The 24395-nt window shown below is 40.4% G+C and overlaps 1 protein-coding gene and 1 long non-coding RNA gene across 4 annotated transcripts in view; both read left to right on the top strand.

The window, feature by feature from the left end:
• LOC149077659 (uncharacterized) overlaps positions 1 to 14442 on the top strand; it is a 57018-nt gene extending 42576 nt beyond the window's left edge. For all 3 annotated transcript variants that reach the window (XM_089245223.1, XM_089245224.1, XM_089245222.1), the window contains 4 exons: positions 1109 to 1190; positions 4813 to 4903; positions 11662 to 11813; positions 11946 to 14442. In XM_089245223.1, the coding sequence (XP_089101349.1) occupies positions 1109 to 1190; positions 4813 to 4903; positions 11662 to 11813; positions 11946 to 12069 (449 nt within the window). In that variant the 3' untranslated portion in view covers positions 12070 to 14442. The remainder of the gene's footprint in view (positions 1 to 1108; positions 1191 to 4812; positions 4904 to 11661; positions 11814 to 11945) is intronic.
• A 2695-nt stretch (positions 14443 to 17137) lies between these two features.
• LOC149077658 (uncharacterized) lies at positions 17138 to 23124 on the top strand. Its single transcript, XR_016194182.1, has 2 exons — positions 17138 to 17449; positions 22242 to 23124. It is a non-coding gene; the product is annotated as an uncharacterized LOC149077658 (long non-coding RNA).
• Positions 23125 to 24395: the final 1271 nt, after the last annotated feature.

The following is a 24395-nucleotide window of genomic DNA, read 5'->3' as shown; positions in this document are numbered from 1 at the left end:
AGTGTGTTAACGCAGACGAAACGTCACGTAAAGTCACTCAACTCTGAAATAACTTGCGAATGAATACCGCATTACTTTACAGCTATCTAAGAGCTGGGCTTTAATCACATCATTATGAAACTACATGTAGCGTTATTATACATTACCCAAGTTGAATAGCATGGCTCTGTCTATTCGCAAGTTGTTGTAGTTAAACTCGCCTTGAAGTTGTACTAGTTGCGTCCCTACCAACACCAGGCTTCGTTTGTGACCTTATGATCCCTATTATATTATGAAACCAAGGTGCAGATCCAGGAAGATGTGATGGGAGGGGCGAATTATTTAAGTTCGTTCGATCGTCCCGTATTTTGCGGGATAGACAGAAAACTTATCCAATATTATTAGGCTCTCGGGAGGGGCAGTCGTTCCCATCGCACTCCTCTAAATCCGCACCTGAGCGAAGGCAGACATCTTCAGCTCCGAATGAAGTGAAGGCGGAGGAATCGCGTGGAGGCAAGCATCTTCAGCTCCGAATCGAGCAGAGACAAGCATCTTCAGCCGTGAATGAAGCAGAGGCAGACATTTAAGCTTCGAATGGAGTGGAGGCATTCATCATCAGCTCCGAATTGAGGGAAAGCAAGCATCTTCAGCTGCGAATGAAGTGGAGGCGGAGGAATTGAGTGGAGGCCGATTTAGAGCTGATATATCAAAAGATATTTTCAGCTCTAAATCGGTGGAGGCAAGCATCTTCAGCTCCGAATAAAGCAGATGCAGACATGTTCAGCTGTGGATAGAGTGGAAAGCCAGGGGATATAGATTGATGTGTCGAAAAATCGACTTATTGCGCAAGTGCAGCGGATTATTCGGGAGGGAAAATCGTCCCCCCCCCCGTACCCGCTCTTGGTTCGATTCCCCCCCCCCTAACTCTTGGGTCATGATTTTAAGGACATTATGTATATTATAACTGTTTAGTTATAGAAAGTCAGCACTCGACCCAATGAGTCCAAGTTTCTCTGTTCAAAGCAGGACTTTAAAGAGCCGGATAGTCCTATCGGTCCATCCGAATTGCCTACATGACCAACATATGATTATAAAACATTATTGGAAACAAACTTTTTCTCTGTTCCAGATAATCAAGTGTCAGCGAAGGCTAAATTCCAGCAGATGGATGCCGTACAGAACAAGCAACAGGGTGGTGCTGTCAGGCCAAAGTAAGGTCATCTATGTCCCTCTAACTATTCAGTATATATTTCGATCTAAGGCATACATGCTGAATACATGGACCTTGGAGCCCTCTGATGTGGCCCGCTACAAATAACCAAATCACTCACTAGGCCCACGAAACGCTATCAAATCACTTAAGTGCCCGTGGCATATTTCCAGATCATTTAAGCTGCCAGCGACGTATATCCAGATCACAAGTGACCCAAAGCACATTTCAAATTCTTGAGCAACTTGCGGTACACCTCCAGTGCCTTAACGTGGCTCATGGTACATTTTCAGATTACTTAAGTGGCTGGAAACACATTTTCAGATCACTCGAGTGCAGAGCCGCAACCAGGGGAAGTCGGGAGGATCTTGTGCGTGGGCGCTGGACTGGGAAGGGCACCGAATTTATTCTTTTCCGTTCAAAATATCGGTGGGGGTCTCCAAAATTGATTTTGGCCCAGGCAACGAATTAAATTTTCGTTTCTAGTTGCGGCCATGCTCGAGTTTCCCGCGGCACGCTTCCAGATCACTTGAGTGGCTCACAGCACACTTACAGATTACTTAGGAGGCCCGCGATGCATTTACAGTTCACTCAAGCGACCCACGGTATTTTTTATGGATTACTAGTGGCCTTGGCATAGCACCCTTGATATAACTGCCTTTGTAAAGTTTGTTCAATCCCTTCTGTTTCTTTTATACATAATAAATGCAGCGATGTGGCCCGGGCTCTCTAGGAGTTGTCATAAATACTATCCAACACGTCCCCTATACGTTAGATGTTCCTGTGGAATATTAACGTGGGGACTGTCTGGCTTTTCTACCCCTGATCTAAGGGACCATTCAAGTATTACGTCAGTAGATTTTTAGCCATTTTTGACCCCTCTCCGTCAGCAAAATTTCGTCAGCTCTGCCCCCTGGCCTTCTAACGCATATTGGATCAGAGACGTGTATGTGGGGGGGGGGCGAAGCCCCTACGCCGCTCCCCGACAATCAAAAGTTTATTTTTGATGTAAAAACATAATTTCTTAAAAATAAAATTTCGGAAGCTTAATCGCAATGCTATTTGAAGAGACTAAAACTCAAAATTTCTCTTTAAGAAATTCATTGCGACCTACTCCCGTAAGCTTTTTTGTGCCCTTCCAAAAGTCGATCCTCTGCGTACGCCTGATTGGATTGCCATTAGAAAATATACGATGGGAGTGTGACCACCACCGTCTAACACTGCTGTAGTGCTATGTACACACGGGGATTATTTTGCACATGATTATAGACTGAACACACTATATTTTTGGCATGTGTTTCAAGTTTATAAATTACTGGTTTAACCCAAGCCTAAGCATTATAAGTTAAGCATTAATTGAAGGAGCGGTATAGAGATTGCCATTTCTAGTTGGTGCGAAGTACCGAGCATTGAGCTCTCGTCTTTTTCATGGTTTCTCTAAGTTTTAAATACAAATGCAAAAACAACGCCACAACAGGCAAAATGCCCAACGAGGTGGCTGATAAAAAGATGCCCATAAAAATATGGATGTCATTCCAGCAACCCCATTAAAAATGCAATTAACACAAATTATAAACAATATATACACATGATAAAATATTATACAACGCCCATAAAGAATACTTATGGTTGTCTTATTCTAAGAATGGATAGCTTCTCGATTTACCCCAACATGTTTATCGTATTCTTTTTTAAACGTTTCAATTGTGTTACAATTTACTACCTCCGGGGGTAAGCTATTCCATTTATTAACAACCCTATTAGAGAAAAATTCCCTGCGACACCATAACCTTGCATTGTCCGGTTGTCCCTCCGGTTGCCCCAGCCAATCGATACTGGTGTCCCCTTGTAAAAGCAGTCGATTGGCGGTGTACTAAAAGTTCATGGTCCATCCTATCCATCCCATTGAAAATTTTGAACACTTCGATCATATCTCCTCGACACCTGCGTTCATCCAATGTAAAAATATTCAAAAAATGAAGTCTCTCGTCATAACGCAAGCCCTGTGTGCCAATAAGGACACGCGTAGCTCTTCTCTGCACCCCTTCAACCAAGTCTATGTCCCTCTGTAGGTATGGTCTCCAAAACCTTACAGCATACTCCAGTCCAGGACGAACTAAGCCTCGAAAAAGCGGAAGAATGACTTTAGGAGAACGCGAAGAGACCTTAAAAATGAGACCAAGCATTCTATTCGCTTTTTTTACCACCGCTGAACAATGTTCAGAAAACCTAAGCGGCTCGTCAATGAGAATTCCCAAATCGGTGACCCTAGTTGCATCCAGGATAGTGACACCATTCAACTCGTAAGAGAACCGTGGGTTGTTCGAACCAAAATGAGCGACCATGCACTTATCAACGCTAAACGTCATGCTCCATTCATTTGCCCATGCTGCAATCCTGTTTAAGTTGGTCTGGAGAAAACTCCCTATCGCTTTCTTTCCCGATTACCCCGATTAGCTTCACATCATCTGCGAATTTGCTAGCAATCCCATCGATACCCTGATCGAGTTTATCGATAAAGTGAAAAAAGTATGGGGCCAAGGACACTTCCCTGAGGAACTCCACTTGTGACGTTTGTCCAACCAGAGAATTCCCCGTTCACCATAACTCGTTGCGATCTATCTCTTAACCACGATTCTATCTAATTCAGCAAGTTGCCCCCAATTCCAATCTCGTGTAAACGCTTCAAGAGTTTGCCATGTTGGACCCGATCGAATGCCTTCTGGAAATCAAGGTAAACAACGTCGACATTTTTTGCTCTTACCCAAAGCCAGGTCACGTGATCATAGAAGCAAAGGAGGTTAGTTACACATGACTTCCCCTTCCTGAACCCATGCTGATTATCGGACAATACATTATTCTCGTCTATCCACTTCACAAACTGCCTTTTGATGAACATGTTGATCAGTCAATGGCAAGATGGTTGCTTAAAAACAACCATTGGAGTATGTAATTTGAAGTACAGTATAACTTTTTATACATAAATACATAAGTACTAGCTATGGATGCGATGAATGGAATTATTGATGTCTGGTCTTGGCTGGCCAATGATTACCTATTTCTTTCCGGGTGCAAGGTGGGCCCCACACCACGCGTTATCAATTACTTCAGGAAAATAGTAAATAAATAGACCAAACCTTTGCTTCTTTTTTAATATCCCACCCTACACACAAACTAGTTGTGGTCACAGCTTTCCACTCATACAAGAAAATTGTTTTCACAAGTAGTAGTTTCCGTAAATCATCGCAGCTTGTTTCTCGTCCATATCACACAGGGCCATAGACGGTGCGAAGGTGGGGGAGGGAGATGTTAGTTTAGGTGCCCACAAACTACGAAAAGGTTTTTCCTCGTTTTTGGCATTCCCAGTAAAGATATCATTAAGAATATTTCATATTTTTTATAAAAGGTGGTTGATGACGTATGCATTATTCAAACGCCCTCCCCACCCTGTCCTCAAAAGTCAGCAAATCCAACTCCCCCCTTATCGATGCTGACATAATATTTGAATGGCCCCTAATATTGGCCTGAATGGACACGAAAAGCAATGTTTATGCCATATTTTCTGACTCGATTGAGAAATGCTTCAGGTTTCTAACTCGCGCGTATGTTTTGTTTGTTTGCAGCTTCAGGGCTGGTGGTGGCGTCACAAGAAGCGCCAGTGATATCAAAGACATGCTGCTGTCGTGGTGCAAGAGCAAAACCAAAGAATATAAGGTAAGACAGGCAGGCCAATGGAGCCAAAAATATCCTAAATTTGCTATGGCTATTTTCAGAGCTGCTCTTAGGGGGGTGCGACAGGTGTTGTCGCAACGGGCCCCGTACTTACGGTAATAATAATTTATTTCATTTATTCTGAATTTTCATGAATGCAAATATGCATTTTCATCTAGAAAGAAATAACTCTGGAATTATTTCTTTCATAAATTCAGAGTTTTCATCAATTATGAAATTCTGAACTTTCATCATTTTTGTGAAATTTCATCAATTCTGGAATTATTTCTTTTCCACATATTCTGAATTTTCATGGATGCTGTAATCATCTCTACCAATTATTTTTCTCAGGCAATTTCTTTCATTAGATCCTAATTGTAATTGGGTTTGAAATTATTTCTTTCGTCAATTTTGAGAGTAAAAAAAAAATCATTTTTTTATCAATTTATTATTAATTTTGCGTGGATATTTTTGAGCATTCCTGAATATTTTGTAATAATGTATTAATTTTTTGGATGCCAACTCCCCTCTCCTACATAATATACAAAATCGAGGCTAAGGAGCCCCCAAAGTTATTAAGATGCCTCTGGTCCCGCTTCTATTTTTGCACCGGGCTCCGCATCTGGTAAGGGTGGCCCTGGTTATTTTTCCACTTTTATGAGTTGAAAAATGGCTTCCCAGCTATCGTAAGGACTCCATATTCGCTGGTTATCAAAGACTTTTCTTGATTTTGTTTTGGAGGCCGTTTCTGCCGACCTTGCGTCGAAGCTCCTTCGCATCTGGCATCTAAGGCAAATTGTGAGAGAAAAGAATTACTATAATACGTACAAAGTATCAAGAAGATGACGTCACCGTCGATGTCCCCGATGGTTTGTTGGCATCGCAGTCATCGACTTTGACAAACGGCTTCCACTTGAAAGAGCAGTTTTTTTTTTTCCTTGACTGTGTCAGTCAAGTGCTCGTCTCGTTCTGTCTCGTTCTCATCGACGTCGTTTTCTGCAAAATAATCACCTTGAACCTCTCGAAAATAAACAGCCTTTGAGAAATTTCCGTTTTGCTTTTCAGCGTCTCTTGTTTCGGCCAACTTTTTTCAAACTAGCGGTACATGGCAAATATGCAGGGCCCAATTTTGACTTGATGGGGGCCCTAGACAAAAGAAGTATTGCCCCCCAGAGGCGCATTTATGATTTTTGCCGCCTGTGGGATACACAAATTTTGACGCATTTCTCCCACTATAGTCTAATTTTCTTGGCTACACTTTCCTCGAATTCGCCATCCGGTGCTGGGGAGCTCGCCCCCCCCCCCCCACTCCTGCAAGTACACCTGTGTCTCTAAGTCACTCTTTTCGTCACTCCCATGCCAACACCTATAGCAGAAAGCCTTCGAGTGAAGCTTTAACGTCAGCGAAGTCCATTTCACCTGTAGCCATTGGATAAAGCAGACCGACGAATGTGAAATTTTACCTTTTTTGCAGTATATCCAATGACAATAAGTGAAGCGGACGACTTCAGTAACGTCACAAGCTTCGCGTGGAGGCTTTCTGTAATAGGTGTTGTCCACGCCCACACACTGTTCTGTTCACTCACATGCTTTCAAGAGACCCAAGATAGCAAGGGCGTAGCGAGGGGGGGGGGACTTGGGGGTCTGGTCCCCCCCCGAAATGTGAGAAAATGACCGGAAAAAGATGGCCAAATCCATTGTTCTGTCACTTTCGTCCTCCCCCCCCCCCAAAATGAAAGTGGTTCCCCCCCCCCCCGAACGAAATTTCTGGCTACGCCCCTGCAAGATAGGGATGAAGGGAACCAGGATTCCATGAAAGAAGACGATGAAATATCTTGGGGTCACTCTGGAAAAAGACCTGGACTGGATATCACACTTAAAAACCCAGGGAGCCAAGGCGAACGCTAACCTTCAAACACTGGTGAGCATGGCAGGCCCAAGATGGGGACTAACGCAGAAGCTCAGAAGGATATTGTACGACCAGGTGGCTATCAAGATAATAACATACGGAGCTGCTGCGTGGTACCAGGGCCCATCAGAGAAGCTCAAGAGGCAGCTGGACAGCCTGCAGGGAGGTTTCCTGCACCTTCTCACAAGAGCCTACCACAAGACGTCAAAAGCAGCCATGCAGACCATCGCAGGAGTTCCCCCACTGAGTCTTCAGACGGAGTATGTGTCCAAAGCAGTCATGGTGACAAGACTCAAGAGGAACATCAGTCTGGGGGAAGGCCCAATACCAGTGGAGTGAGCTAGAGCAGAGAAGGATAGGCTGGGACGTGCACCCCGCCACCGACATCCAGGAGAGCCAGATCATCACCCTGGAAGAAACGGGCCCTATCTCATACGAAGGAATCGCCATATTCACAGACGGTTCTAAAACCCAGGATGGAACGGGTGCTGCCTTCGTGAGATACGAAGATGATGTAGTACCCCAGGAGTGGAAGCAGAGGATATTGACAGGGTGCACGATTTTCCAGGCGGAGCTCTTCGCTCTAAGAGAAGCGGTAAGTAGCTTGGAAAACACAACGACCCAGTCCAAAGTATACACAGACAGCCGATCCAGCCTGGAAGCCATAAGAGACCCCCTCACGAGACACGAGGGTGCCAGGACCGTCCGCAGGGCTCTATTAAAAAAATCCAAACACCCAATTGAACTGGGTTCGTGGCCATGTCGGAGAAAAAGGGAACGAGGAGGCGTACCGATTGGCCAAGGAGCAACCTTGAGCCGTACGATCCTCCTGGAAAAGAAGATTCCAGCAGCGACTGCAAAAAGGATAATAAAGATTCACATCCTTGTTGAGTGGCAGAAATTCTAGGACCACCCCGCCACACATGGGAAGTTAATCCATAGGGTCCTGCCCAAAATACAGTGGAGAGAGAGATCTTGGAGCAGAGAGAAGACGATGTTCCTCTCGGGCCACGGGCCGTTCCCCACCCACTTCCTCCGCTTCGGGATCTCAAACAATGACAAGTGCCTGTGTGGAGGAGTCGGAAGCCCATTGCATTACGCAACAGAGTGCGAAAAGACCTCAGAGTTCCACCTGGTTAAGCCGCTCCCTCAGTTGGAGCATGAATGGTTCAAAAGGATGGAGAGAGATGGAAAAGCCCTGGAAACCATCAAGGACCTGGTAAAATTCCTAGAGGCCAACCAGGAACATCTCCACACCAAGAGCAAGAGGGATGAGACCATCCAGACTCCACATGAAACGCAACAACTGAGGAGGAGCGAAAGTCTGAGAGCAAGGGCAGAAGCCGAAGACAGCGTCGATAGGGTACTCTCCCAGGAAATAGAAGAATTAGAAGACGAAGAATACGATACAGAGGGAGAGCAATAGGAGAGAGAAGAAGTGGTCGAAATATGGGAAGACTCTGACTCTGACTTCAAATAGGATGATCCAGTGAAAGAGTAACCAAGAAACAAAGTCCCAATGATCAGTGTTTAAACTGCGAAGCACCCTACCAAAAGCTGAGGAGCTTTTGAATAATCGAACAACCCCCTCCTCTCATGCTGAAAGGACCTGGCACCTGGTCGGACCAATGTGACAAGAAGGGCTCACACTGGCCAACAAGCCAACGAGGGAAGACACGTGGACCTGGCCTGGCCACGGCGGAGAGCTCACCCGAGCCAACAAGCCAATGAGGGAAAACGTGGTTCAGGACCTGGCGCTTGGCCACAGAGGAAAAACAAGGGTCTCAAGCTCAATAAAGCTAAAAAAAGACATCAGAAGAGCTCATCGGAATAAATTGCATATTGTATAATAGAAATATTTAAATCTGTATATACTTTTTTTTTTAATAATGTGTTTTTATATTCAATGTTCATGTATTTTATATTTTTATATGCATAATAAAGCACCCGACATCGCCCAGCCCCCCTCATCCGGGCAATGGCTAAAATTGACAATGGTCGATAGAGCCTGGGCGGTGCACGGAATGAAATGAGTTACACTTCCGGCCAACTCACGAGGTAGTAAATCGCCCATAGAGAGAGATAGACCTGAGTTGTGCTCGGTTTGAAAGGAAAAAACCTTCAATGCACAATAAAGCTAAAAAAATGACCGAAATCAATACGAATTATGTTGTTGAGAGTATGCATTATCTCAAAAACCAGAGCCAATTTGGTAAAACCAATGCCAGATTAGGAATCGGCCCCCAAAATTTAATCTAAAACCACTGAAATATCTTTAAGAACAAAATGAGTGTTGAGAGCAATGTAATGGGCACTTTGGAAATAGTATGATGTGATTTAGAAAAAATTCTTTGATTTTCCAAAATTTTACCACATACAATTTTTTAAATATGAGTAAAATATATACTATATTATATAAATTCTCTGGGCAAATGCCCATGTTGTCCATGCGGAAATCTGACCCTGCAAATTGGTGACTTTTAAAGTTAACGAATGTGTGCTTTATGTTCGATCTATCGATAAATCGACTTCTTTCACTGTGGATGGATGTCACCATTCAGTTTAGCAGCACCATTGACGTCGATGGTGGCATCCCACGTTTTGGGGTTGATGATATTGTCTGAGAAATAAGGCGGTGCTTTCCTAATGTTAGGTAGAGAACTGCCATCAGTTTTCCAAGCAGGAAGTGATAAATTAGCGTTGAGTGAATGTATTATAGATGCATTTTCGTGATGTGGGCCCACTGATGTAACGGCATACGTGGAAAAATACTTTCTACGTTTTTCAAATACATTGTCCCACATCAATTTTTGACTCACTTATTGGCTTTGGTATAGACATCACTGCTGCAATCGATGATGTACCATGGTTCAGTTATTCTTACAAATTGTCTATGGGATTATGATCAGGAGACTCCGATGACCCGTTCCCTTGAGAAGGCGTTTTTTTTGTCTTCCAACCTCTTCCGGACTAAATCTAAGGTATGTTTGGGTAATTATCATGTTGAAACAATAAATTGTGCAGCATTTTAGCCTTAAGGAAAGTAAAATCAGGTACAAAGTGCTTACGAACGTTGATCAAAATGCTCGCGAGCACTAAATCGGACACGAGCATTGAGCACTATACAGGGACGTGTTAAAGATGCCTGTTTTAGAGTATCAATAGCACTCGTAACACTTTTGATATTCGGCATCTGAATTTCTTCTTCCGATGATGATATTTCACATTCAGGTCGATATTGAGAAATTGTCATTTTCAGTTAGCTTTTCTTCGTGTTCCAGATCTCGCTCCACCATGACAAAATCATCAAGTGTAGTTTTGTCGTTGACATTCAATCTCTCAGAAATCCCTTTCATCATCATCGTAACTTTCATCACCTACTGGCTGAGTATCAAAACAGTCCACTATGAAACCAGCATGATGGAAGCTGTTTTTAATTGTTTTCTCTGAAGCTGCATTCCACGCTGTTTCAGAAATGTGCGGTGCTGTAAGCATGTTCACTTTTACTAAATTTTACCTTCATCCAGTGATGAAACGATCCTCCTTAATAGCAATTCCCTATAGCCACTGGATATCCAGCTGGAATATCCACTGGATTCGCCTTACCCTGATCTAAGACAACTTCATATACTTACCTTCGTATATAAAGGGTTCTACCCTGATCTAAGATGACTTAATTATAGTAGCCATACCCTAATCTAAGGCGACTGTAGGACTGACGTCACGAAATCACATTTGGAGGCAAGTATTCCACCGCGATGGATTTCAAACCAGTTACTTTAGGATGGGCTGCACAGTTGTCAATCACAATGACCATTTTTCTTCGTTTATTTGTTATTAGTCTGTCTAAACTACTCAACCGTTTTTCGAAAATGCTCACTGTCATCCACGATTTCGAGTTATTTTTGTAGGAAACCGGCAATGTTTTAACACCTTTAACATAACGTGTTGGATTTTTGTACTTGCCGATCAACACAAGAGGAAGTTTTTCTGTTCCTGACATATTTGTACATAAGGGGCCGTTCAAGTATTACGTAAGCAAATTTTTAGCCATTTTTGACCCCCTCCCCCACTGTCAGCAAAAATCAGCAAAACGCTGACCCCCCTTCCCCCCCCCCTGTCAGCAAAATTTCGTGATCAGCTCTGCCCCTCTGAATCCTATAACTCATATTTTCATAAAGGGTGGTTGATGACGTAAGCATTATCCAATTATCCAAACCCCCCCTCCCCCCCTTACCATCAAAAGTACCAAATCGGAACCCCCCCCCCCCTTCTCATCGATGATGACGTAATACTTGAACGGCCCCTAAGAGAACTGTTACCTGTTGTTTAGCTTTCTTTTCTCCATAGTTTTTAATCTTTTATGTTAAGCTTTTTATTTATTTCAAGGATAATTTTTAGTCAATGTGTTTATTTGTCACACAATTACTTTTTATATGTTGACTTTGAAGTTTTATATGTTTTTGTTGTTAACGCCTTTAAGTTAGGTATATTGTCGAGAGAGAGAGAGAGTTCTTTCCTTTTATCTCTGTGAAATTGTGATCGCTGGGTCGAACCCACCTTGCCGTATGCCTGTAAAAGTGGGACGGCCGAACATATTGATATGTTTTTTCAAATGACAACACACACACGCTTTATCTTTATTTTTTTTCTTCTCCAAGCATCAGTCAAACATACTCAACGGCGGGTTTTGTCCATTTCTTTGAAAAAAAACCGGGTAGGTGAGCTGAGTTTTTGGTCGTTGTAATGGAATGGATGATTTTTACCGATCATTATATTGGATAAAAAATGGCATGGTGAAATAGGAAAATATTTGGGACTTGTCGTTATAATTTTTTTTTTCTTATATTAGGAAGTTGAAATCACGAATTTCTCGACGTCTTGGAACGACGGTATGGCATTCTGTGCTCTCATCCACCATTTCTACCCGGATGCATTCGACTTCCAGAAGCTCAACCCCAAGAACAGGAGGCACAACTTTGAACTAGCCTTCAAAACAGCCGAGTAAGCTTCTCCAGTGCTCCTGTTCGTAAATTTAACTAGAATACGTAGACATTCCCAGAACTGTGTGAATATTTTTTTTATCCTTTTATTCGGTTTTATTCGATCATTGAGACATTATTATTATTGTTTCAGGGATAGAGCGGACATCGCACCGCTGCTAGATGTCGAGGACATGGTCGTCATGAAGAAGCCAGACTGGAAGTGTGTCTTCACGTACGTCCAAAGCTTTTACAGGAAACTCTACAACGCGGAATGAATCGAGCAGTTATCATCGGTCGATCATTTTTGAGCTCTTCCTTTTACTACTGTTATTGTATGTGGTGGTTGTTGATGTACTACTAAAGTGTGTTTTGCGCACGCGTGAGAAAACAACTTATGCATTTGTAAAATATTTCACGCTTTTCTTTTGTTCTCGCGATTGAATTACAAATCAAAATTGTTTCTTGCATTGTCGATGGTATTGAGGAAAGAGAGGTGGGTAGCGGTTATATGAATATATATGTTACAGCCAATGTCCGAATTCTGAGTATTTTAGACATTGATCAGACATGCATTTGACTTATCGATCAATAAATATTCTTCGATTTTGAGCAGATCTTCGGAGAAAACGAGAAATCAAGTTAAGAAATTGAGTTGCATCATGAAATCGGTTAACGAGGCATCCGCCAACATTGCCTAATGTCCTAATACATTGCAAGAGAGAGACTTACCCTACTATCACGACCGGAACCAGCCCAGGCTAAGTCACCTATCGGCAATATCACTTCTTTCTTTGCTGGACTGTAAGCGAGATACTATAATCACTGTCCTACCAATGCCATCTATAGCTACAGGATGTGTGTAGTTATAGGAGGTGCTGCTGCGCTACACCCTATGGGTGTTTTTCTTTGCTTCCTAGTGGTCACTTATAAAAGGGTGTTCTCATCAGTTAGCATTGCAATAGAAATTCGCCAATGTTGGCGATACTGTGCCAAGAAGTAGGCTAAACCCCCACTTACAGCGCTTAGGCTAGATTCACCCGCATATGAAGGGTTTATGTAGTTCTACAAAGAATAATATACTTGATACATCATGTGATATCTCGCTATTATGTTCTTTTCCCAAATAGGCCTTAAGATGCAGTTTAGCGATAGTCGTATTCATCTCTTTTAGCCTCTTCAGCAATGTTTTGGCATCCATTAAAATTGACTTCTAGCCGAAACGGCACTGACGACACAGCGGTGGGAATAACTAAGTGACAAAAACCAATTCGTGCCAGGACAAGCGTGCTAACAACCTCTGCATTCATAAATCATTTTTGGTGACAAAAAAAATCAACTTCTTTACGTACCGGCTTTTGGTAACAAATTGGGACGATTTGCAATTGAACAAGCAGAGATAAATCGCAAAAATTGGTGTCTCTAATAATATTGTACCTAGTAAACGAAGGGAAAGACGTTCTTGGGAGCTTCTCTTTCACCCTCTCCCAGACATATTTTCTCTATTGTATGAGTCTCTAGAGAAGGGAGAGAGCTCGAATGCATTTCTTTCGTCTACATAGGGCCGTGATATTTTGTGTCCGTACGTTGTTTGTTGTAACAGGGTTAAACCAGTAAAGTTATTCGATTGAAAAGCTGATACAAGACTAGCGCGACCATATTCCAATAAAACAAAAGCGGAACGTTTGGTCTATTTTCGCTAAATATTTACGACCAGTAGATAATCGAACAATATTTACGATCTCACAAGACAACTCGAAAATTTACCATGACAGATGCTCTACTTCACACACACACAAATCAAGTCACCCTATAAATTAAAGCAATTTTACAATTAGTGATAAATCAAACCACGACGTGATTATTCATAACGGTCTATCCAGTGGAAACGCGTGGTTTAACAATTTGCATCCTGGCATTTTCCAGCCGAAACCGTTAAAGTACTGTATGTTCCAGTTCATTTCTTGGTCGAATAATTTGGCGCTCTGCTGTAGCAAGTTTAGAAAAAATATATAATTTTTCACAAATAAACTTTCTTTTGTTTTTTCTTTAGTGACGAATGGGAAGCAACGCCGGCAATCAGTTTTTACACTTAAATTATGCAAGGGAGAAAAAAAGACCCTGTCCATATAATAAAGAACAGTAATCGCATTCTCTCGCTTACAATTTGTTTAATCAGAGGAATGCATGGCTCTGCATTCGCCTCTCTGCAATGTTCTCTTATTATATGTAATAAGGCCATGAACTAAAGCGTTTGCCGATTTATTGTCAACTGTAATCTCATTAAAGAATCGCTGGATCTCATTTGCATATCTGAAATTAAGGTTTCAAAAGTTTTTTTTTTTTCATGTAAAAATTGTAAGAACTGTGATTTTCTTCAAAAATTATGTAAATGTAACTAAGATGTAATCTAAGATGTCGCCACCTCTCTCCCACCTCCTCAAGAACTTACCAAGAAGATTATCATTACGTTTCTTTTCATTTTCTACTGAAATCTCTTCCGGAAGACGTTTCACAGCCTGTGGATGTACAAAATGTGCTTTTGCATTTTTATATATTATATATTCATATATATATTTCAGCTTCTCGTGAATTTTTGTCTTTTTTGTTTAAATTTCATGTTGGCCACGGAAAAAAGGGGAATGAAACTATTTTGCTGTTTTGTGTGTTTCTTTTTCTCTCTAGTCAATTAGATTTGATATGTAAAGTCATGTTTTTGTTTTAGCTATTATCATTATATTCAACGTAGGACTGAATATTGAAAAACTTTATTCTTTTCGAAATGTTCCGTACAATAATTTGTCTTTAGTACGTCAAAATTTTAAAATTGGAAATAAATTTCTCTTGTTTTCGACATGATGTTGTTAGTCACCTTATGTGAAATTCTACCATTTTTCAGCACACAGCTTATGGAAAGTCAGGATTGTCGAACGTTCCCATACTTAAAAAAAAAAAACCATTGCAGTTGCAATGGTTTGCGGTTGCAATCAGTACACTGTTACGCAGTATACGTTCTAAGAAATCCAGAAAATCCCGTCGCTATAGTCCCACCGTATGTTAGAGGATGGCAAACATTTTTTCACTTATCTCCAGACTTATACAATACTACACTTGGAGATATCTCTAGTGTGGTATTGCTAAAATACATGGGTATGCATGTGTGAGCTGCCTCTTTCAAGTCGAAAGCTCGCCGAAAAAATAAGTGCTGCCGTACTTCAGACTATGATACCAGGCAACCTCATGGAAAGTCCTCAGTCATTGATTGCTGACACTTTGATTTGTTCACAATTTCTTACAAGATGTAAAAATGTAATTGATAAATTGGAAAAATGATAAAATGGACATGTCCATATTAGCCCAAGGTCGTCGGAAATGTTTTATATAGATGCAAGGCCACAACAGGCAAATGCCCAACGAGGTGGCTGAGAAAAAAGAGGCCCATAACAAATATGGATGTCATATATTCCGAAACTACAACAACCCAATTAAAAGTGAAATTGTAAAAACCAGAAACTATATATAAGTGATAAAATATAATACACTGCCCATAAATAATATTTGATTGCCTTATCTATAAAGTATGGGTAGCTTCTCAATTTATTCCACTATGTTTATTGTACTTTTAAATATGTCAATTGAGTTAGCTTATACCTCCGGGGGTTTTGAATTCTATTTCATTAACAACCCTATTAGAGAAAAATTCCCTGCGACACCACAATCAAGAATTGTCCCTTACCAATCTATACTGGTGTTCCCTTGTCAAAACAGTCGATGGACGGAATATTAATATTTCATGGTCCATCCTGTTCAAAGACCTGTGGGTGCTCGTCTTCGGCTTTGCGTAGGAAATTTTGATTTCTGAATTGAGTGCTCCAGCTCCGACTGTCTTCAGGGACGGCTCCAGGTAATACATACCACACTATAGATATCTCTAGTGTGATATGTATTGCTCTAGCAAAATGTGATTCCGGTGGCCACGCAGGGCACCACTGTAGTGAAATCGGTGGCCATCAAATCAGTGATAAGAAAAAAGATTTAAAATTGACCGCTATGGACATGTGTGTGTGTACTTAATGGAATAACTTGGAAATAAAATTGTACCTTTTCTGATGCATACACATAATCTGCGAGTATTTCGGGAAATTTTACTTGTTCGGCTTGTAAGCCGTAAATGTGTACCTTAACCCTTTCGGGGGTCCAGAGGTTTTTCCGACACTTCGTTGGTAAAGTTCGTATAAAATACACACTTTGTATGCTATTAGTATACTTTATAACGCCTCCCCCGCAATGAGGAAGGTCCTTGGATGTTTGCCGTTTACGGTTTTTGTATGGTTTATGAATATTGTTAATAAGAGATTAATTCAGAGGCCTGCTTATTATCTTAACGCAGAGGTCTTTTTTCTAGTTGCAAGCACTGCTTGTATCCATCTTCAAAAGAAGAGCACCCTTTTCGGCAAGTTCGATATACGAATGCATGTAATTAGGATGATTTCAATCCTAGAACGCAATTTTTACAAGGAATTCGATTCGAACTCTGATCAAGTGCTCGAAATCGGTCACGAGCATCAAGCACTCTGGGTGCTTGCGATCAACGGGTTGAAGATACCTGTCGTATGGGGTCGTCGTAACAACGAAGAACCGTTAGTTCTCGATGCGGTCCTATGTGGAGTCCAGGGGCGTAGCCAGAAATTTCGTTCGGGGGGGGGGGGACCAAAGTGACAGAACAATAGATTTGGCCATCTTTTTCCCTTTTTTCGGTCATTTTCTCACATTTCGGGGGGGACCAGACCCCCAAGTCCCCCCCCCCTGGCTACGCCCTTGGCGGAGTCCACCTCGACATAGGACCGCAAAAGTTGAATTTCTTTTGAATGGAGGATTATTTTTGAAATTGAAATCAGAAACAATCAGACTGATCATATTTCTTCAAAAATATACGGGGTATTGGGATTCCAAACACGCGCGAGAGAATACGAGACATCCAATTATTGCCAAAAGTGACGCCAAAAGAAACAAAGTTACTATTGCAATGTTGCCAAAGCAAACTAATCATTAAAAAATCACCAATGGCGGGAAATTAAGCTCTACTGAAAATGGCAGTGGGTAAAAATGAATCCTACGAAATAAAACGTCTAAAAATGACAAATATGTGAGATGAATATTCTTTGTTTAGTCTTGAATGTCTTAACATGATTTGTGAGTTGGGGAGATCATTTTTTTCCCTCGATTTCAGTAAAAAATTGAAATTCAAGTTGGCTTCTCATGTAAAAACGGCAGTCCTGAGTAATACGGGACGTATGGTCATTGTTATAACTGTTTACAAAAAAGTACAAGCATCATCAGCATCAACATGGGTGGAGGGTGTTTACCGAGAGAAAATGATTGTTTATTTACTTTGTGGCGTTAGACATAGCGTGAATTTTGGGTTAAAAATTAAAAGCCTTATCAGTAAATGAAGGGGGGGGGGGAAAGAAATGCTTTCGATTAATTTCCAGATTTGATCGCTGATGGTCCAAAGGTAATGATTGCCGGTGGCGACATCTCCAAGAGTAATTTCAATATTTGCTTCTTTTTTTTTAACTTACAGTACTTTTACTCAAAAACAAATCAGTATGATGATTCGCAGTTGGTTTCAAAGATGGCGCTTTAAAGCTCACATGAGTATGTTATCCACTTTGATTATCATAGGTAGTTTTTGATTATCATAAGCGTAACTACTTTACATATGGGTCATGCATCACATCCTGGAGCAGGGCCTCCTAAGCTGGGATCTTTGCCTTACCCACAAGCCAGACTTTTCACATCCCTTTGTATAGTGAATTTATAGCGTGGGCTCACACACAAAGACTAGGAAGCTCCTCTTTGCTGGGCTCCAACGCCATAAGTATAAATAAAAACGTGCTATTCAATTCAAAATTTAATAATTATAAGAAGTTATAATCAAAAATAAACTACTGCTTAACGCACAAACCTTTACGAAACCTTCAATTGCTCAAATCCAAGCACGGATCCAGATGGGGACGACCACCCCTCCTACGAGTAAATAATATAAGAGAAATTTTTCTGTTTCGGCAAATACGGGATAATCTAGTGCCCCTTTACAATAAGTCACTTCTCCAACACATCACCCTGGATTCGTGTGCCTCCATTCTATTAGCAGCTGAAGATGTCTCCTTTCACTCCAGTTGCAGCTTAAGATCAACAGTAGCTGCAAACTCGGACTGTTAGGTGCACTCACTTTGTTCCAGACTCTGCCACGAAGCTGGGCTGGAAGAGATCTCTGCAATGGGATAAGTCCGGTGGCAGAGACTCTGGTGTTCATTCATTCATGCAGCTTAAGATGTCTGCCATTGCTCTATTCGAATCCGAAGATGTTTGCCTCGGTTTCATTCGTAACTTAATATATCTGCCCACAGTCAATTAGCAGCTGGAAATATCTTATCTGTAATTTAACTTGTTTAAATAATTGACCCATCTCAGTATAGGCCGCTACAACCAATATTGAATAAGTAAATAAATAATTATATGCAGTAAAACATCTCTTAACAGTCACATCTGTGTTGCGGCCAAATGAAAATTTCCTGCCCAAAAGCCTATTTAAATAATGTGTTTTAAACCCCTGCTTAGCGGTCACAGACACAATTTTCTTTATTCCTTCCATTTGACTAAAGCCCCTGTACGGACACAAACAGCTGCAATTTTATTTCAATTTATGCTAGCTAGATGGCAGCATAATGTTTCGCAACTCTGATGTCGGTTTACAATCTAAAATCACGTGTTGCTGATTGTGCTCATGCATTTTACACATGCTGCTTAGAAGCTTTGGTATCGGCAGAAGATTATGCTTCCAGGGGTGAAAATAGATCAACCTCCGAAATATCTGACATACATTTTTCTGTAAACACAATGACGTAAAGGCATTGGACTTAGTCTCACAGCTTAAAATACATTTTTAATGAGTTGGAATACTCACAGCAAAACCCACCAAACATTGATTGATCAATTTTTCCAAAAAACACGTTAATTCAGTGCAAATTTTGCATATTTCTTTTGTAATTTTAATTGCATATCTGTACAATAATCATGTGTTTTCGTGACTTTAAACACATCTTTTATTGTGAGAATTTCATTTATTTTCAAATAAAGAAATATTTTAGTTATTGTTAATACTCTATCTTACAGTTTCAACGGGACCCCCCCCCCCCAATACGATCACCCTTTTTTTTTTTACTAACAAATTTTTCTGTCCCTCAAGTGTCCACAAAAGAAGGGTTTTACTGTAGAATGATTTTGATTACCCAAGCTAATGTACACTGAAGTGTAAGAAAAACTGGTATGCCTACTTAATATCGAGTAGGTTTCCCTCTCCAAGCACGCAGAACTTCCGCAACATGACATGGCATGAACAATAGACTCCACTAATATATAAAGGTATCCTGGAGACAATTCCCACCATGATTCTTGCAGAGCTGTCCACAATTCCATAAGGTGATGGAGATCTCTTTCGTACAGCATGTTGCAAGGTATCCCATATGCATGCTCAATAATGGTCACTTCTAGGGGAGCTAACGGAGGATGCTGAAGTCAGAAGAGTATTCCTGTAGTCCCTCTCGGTAGCAACCCCAGCGTGTCATTGTTCTGTTGGAATTGTCCAAGCCCATCCCAATGCACACAGCACATTAATGGGTGTGAGTAATTTGAGTGGGTGTTAAAATACCAGTCACTTTTTAGTCTTTAGTCCTAGCAGGGGACCCATATCATGTCAAATACTCAGGCCCCATACCATTAAACATACCATAATTTATTTGTCCTTAGTCATTAACATAAAACTACACAAGTTAAAATTTATAATTAAATCACAAATTTACAACTAAATTGTAAAGCCTCCACAAGCTTAAACAGTTCCCTGTTGACATGCAGGGTCCATGGCTTCATGAGGTTTTATCCGTACCCACACACGTCCATCAGCCAGATACAACTGACAACATAGACTCGTCAGACCAGGCAATGTGTTTTCAGTCATCAACAGTTTAATGGTGGGCCCAAGTGAGGTGTATAGTTTTGTGTCTTGCAGTCATCAAGATTGGTTCGAACCCCACCGTCACTGCAGTGGTGATCAGCTGAAGTTGGTTTCCTGTCGTTTCCAAATTTGAGGCGCAAATGTGAGCCAATCTCCCCATTAAAAAGTCTCGCCACAGAGAGCAACAGGCCTAAAACAATACAATTATTCAATCATTACACTTCACCAATAGTTAGAAAAACTGGTAGCAGATGGTAGCACTACACATAACAAGTATTACACAGAAACAAACTTCACGTCAGGTTTCACTATACGTACACGCACATTCTTGCATGTACCAATTCGTTAGAGGTTCCGCAGAGGAACATGTACGAGGTGCATGTGTGATTTAGTAGTAGTGTAGTAGTCATCAAAGGTCTGCAGAGGCATATGGACAAGGTGCATGTGTGCTTTAAAAGTAGTCATCAAAGGTGCCACTGTTCAGTCGTGTAGGCATCATACTAGACTCTCATCATTAGAATCCAGGTTTGAACCCTACAGCACAGTGGTGGTCAACTGAGGTTGGTTTTCTGGGGTTTTCCAACTTCAAGGCACAAATGTGAGACCTCCCGTTTGAAAGAATCTCTCTGCATAGAGCAGGGAGACCTTCAACATGATACTTACATAGCATGAAATTCAAGCATTTATCATCTTTACTTCAAAATATGAAAAGCAGATGGCAGCACCAACAAGAATGCGAAGCAAACACAACTGATAACAGAAATGCATTAGGGCCATGCATATAACATACACTCGCACAACACATTCCGACATGTACTGATTGGTTAGAAATTCCGCAGAAGAATGTGTATGAGGTGCATGTAAGGTTAAGTAGAGGCCCCAAAGCAGAATGTTTTGCGTTGTTCTGCAATGATCCCTCAGCGTACTTAAAATGTTCTGCGGTAAAAATTTGCATCTACATAATAGCGTTTTTCTACACTTTTCTTAAAATTCTTCCAGATTGTTCTGCAACAGCACTGGTTGTTCTGTGACGTACGTCGCACATTTCGGCATATTCTGCTTTGGGGAGTAGAGGTAGATATCGAGAGAGAAGGTGCCGTCAAACATCTTTCAGATCGTTTTGTTCTAATATTAACACAAATGAACAGAACTCTAGTCATAAAATTGATTTTTGGTCTAACAGCAGTTGATTCCCTTCAGACACTTTTGCACGGAATTTCATATCATCAAAGCAATTTAGTCTATCAACTGAACAACTAAAAGTCTCAGTTATTATATTTCGGCTCACTCCCATGGCTGTATAGACTCGTGTGCATTTTCCCGCAAATGTTTTTTTACTCATTCGGAAATGGTTGTAAACTTCTGGTTTTGTGATCACTTAGTCACTAGAAAAGATAAAAGTCTGGTAAAAGCGTCACATAATGTATATAGTGGGGAAACCCGAAATAAGATAAAGGAGATAAACAATTCGAATGTTCTGTGCTGTTACTTTGTTCAAAGTACCTCAGAATTTTTATGTTTTTTGAGGAGCATGTGTGCCATGATAAGAGTCATCATGTTTAACTTTTTGAAGAGAGAGAGGGAAAAACGTTATAGCTAATGCTTTTAAATTTCTAACTCATTATAGTCAAATATGTTTTGAATATTTAACCCTTTAAGCTGTTTTTAAAATGTTCTTGATCTGCATTATAACTGCCACAGTAGAAATCACTAAACCTTCTGGAAATTGCCACCTATATTCAAAAGAATATTTTTTTCAGATTGTGTGAGCTGATAAATGCTTTCCCTCCAACACCGCAAACAATAATAATGAAAAAACAAAGAAGGGAGAAACTCTACCATTCTTATTATCTATGCTGTACGCATAATGGTATACTACCTCGAAGGGAAAGGGGAAAAAATTCTCTCTCTTTCCTGTTATCAGACTTTGAACAAAAGCTGACTCCTCCTGTTGGCTGTTGATCGACAGGTTGGGGAGGAGATGGAAAACATGCTTGACTGTAAGAACAGTTTCTCATTTAAAAAAATATATATGATTTGATAATTTTTTGTGGTGCCCCCTTTCCTCCTGATGCCCTGAGCACATGCTTATTTTGCTTAATGGTTAATCCAGCCCTGCCAAAATGATGGGGTTTTAAAAAACCGAGATATTTTATTGCCAAAATAAAACAAATCAAGTTAGACAAGATATCTCATCATTGTCACTGTAAAGGTTTGCATTAGCTATTTGACAACCACTTCCAAATCACTCGTTATAGCAAGATTCTCATTCTCATTATAAGCCATACTCTTTTTAAAAACTTTTACTGTATTATATAGACAAGTCTGTTAAAAGATCTAAAAAACGGTGAGATCTCTAAAGAGATAAACGATCTGCTAAAAAAAACAGATCATTGTATAACTAACATCATTTCAATTTTTTTTTCTTTGCAGGTTCAAGTTCATACAAAAGAAGCTGATAATTCAAGATTGAAGCATATTGAGTGAAATACTGTTAAGATCTTCATAGCCATCAAATGATGCTCTGCCGCTGTGGGATGCTGCATGAAAAAGTCTGATCAACTCGAATCTTTAAAATAACTCACATTTTTCCACTTGATGTGTGAATTTCACACATAATGAATCAGAATCGTGTCCTTATACTGGCATTTACATTTGTTACAAGCCGTTGTGCTCAAGAGATAAGCTCCTACCTTCTTAACGTCTGCGTTCACATAAAGCATATATTTTATTACGTATTCAGCTGTAATTTTGCAGGAAATGAACGGACCATAAGAGCCTTATGGAGATTTTTCCACAGAGTCATCCATTTTTTCCTAGTCTTTTGCGAGCAGCCCAGTGAGGAAACGAGTATCGACGATTGCTCAGATAATTTGAGGACTGCAATATTATTTTTTCAGGGTCTCAATGATTATTTTTGGAACACAACCATTGACATTAACTATAAGAGCTTCGATATCGCCTGTAATTTCAGCAACGTGTGGGTTCCAGCTGCATGGAAGAGTTTTTGGCTTTCATTTAAACATATCCACGAACACTGGCCGTTGTCGCCGCAATTTACCAGCTTCTCTTTGATTTTGGCTTTATTGACAGTTTGCTTTCTAGTCTATTTCAGTTTTATTATAACTTTGATATTAGTCAGAATTCATAAGATGTTTGTTGTACCATTTTTGAAGCTTTTGCGAGTCATGGTTGACTTCCGCAGACGTCAAGTTTTGCGACACAGAGGATTATAGGAATGTTATTATTTATTGCTTGCTTTGGATAAACCAAATATTTTTTTTTGTTTGTTTGAATGCTATTACATAAAAGTATTTTGTAGAGAAACGTGTGAATTTCTTTCGATTTCTGCAGGGACTGTCTAAATGATCTTGTTCTGAAAAGACATGCACAGTCGGACCCCAATTCAACGAATTCCTTAATTTAAAGAATTTTTTTTAAATAGAAGTCAAATCCACATGTTTAACGAATAAAAAAAATTTCGACAACAAATATTTTTTTAAACTACCCAATTTTTTTTTTTTTTTTTTTTTGCTAGTCACCCAAAACCACAATCCAAAGATTTCACTTTGCAGGACTTACACTGCAGCCCTTCTTTAGCGACAAAAAAAAAGAGGGGAACAGTAGGAGTTTGTTCCTTTTTTGAGAAAAGGAGACAATAAAGTCATTCCCTCAGAATATATGGGAAGGTTTCAGTGGGCAATTGATTTTTCTGCACAATAAATTTTTTAAACTATGAGTTTTTCCTCAACTTGTAGAGCATGAAGTGTAATGAATGAATAATTATAACGTTGTAGGCCTGTTACTCTCTGCGGTGAGACTTTTTAACGGGGAGATTGGCTCGTATTTTCACCTTGAAGTTGGGAACTGTTGTACACCAATATCGTAAAACATTATGCTGTCCACATATTTAAGTTTCAGTAACAAATAAAACTTCAAGTAGTGCTCCATCCATGGGCTCTCCATCCATACAGGCCCCCTAGCATCAAAGGTGGAGTCCACTGATTTAATGTATATATGAATTGACATCATTATCGTGCCCCCCCCCCCCCCCAGACTTCCAAGTCTATTTCCACCTATGGCTCTGTCTTGACGAGTAACGAATGGCGGGCCATCTTAAGAGACCATTTTTTTAATTAGCGAAAAAATGACATTTTCTACAGAATTTGATAAAAACGTTGAACGTATCAAACTTCGATCAAGCAATTTTGTCATGCATCCTGTCTTTATTCTTAATTTTATACATTTTTTTCAATTGTTGTCAGAAATAAGTTGTAACATCATCCCCAAAGTGAGTAGCTTTCAAAATTTGCCGTTTTGAGTGTGTTTATGCTCCTGATCAATTTGACCCCAATTTTAAAGAATCAAATTGATTTCTTCCGATTTTTTAAATTGGGGTTCAACTATATTACAAGAAGGGCCTTTAACTTTTTTCAGTGGCGGCATAAAAAGAAAATGTTCACATGCAGCTCTACATATGCTCATACTAACGTGCAAATTTTCTCTCTTGAATATAGGTGTATGTCAAGAACTTGAGAGCATAAAATGAACTCATGTACATGGAGCACTTCAGTAAGCACTGTGGTG

This window comes from Pholcus phalangioides, unplaced genomic scaffold, assembly GCF_987345545.1.
Source record: "Pholcus phalangioides strain wild (caught in Gottingen) unplaced genomic scaffold, Ppha-v1.0 ptg000015l_1, whole genome shotgun sequence".
In the NCBI taxonomy this organism is placed as follows: domain Eukaryota; kingdom Metazoa; phylum Arthropoda; class Arachnida; order Araneae; family Pholcidae; genus Pholcus; species Pholcus phalangioides.
This window is presented reverse-complemented; position numbering and strand designations above follow the sequence as displayed.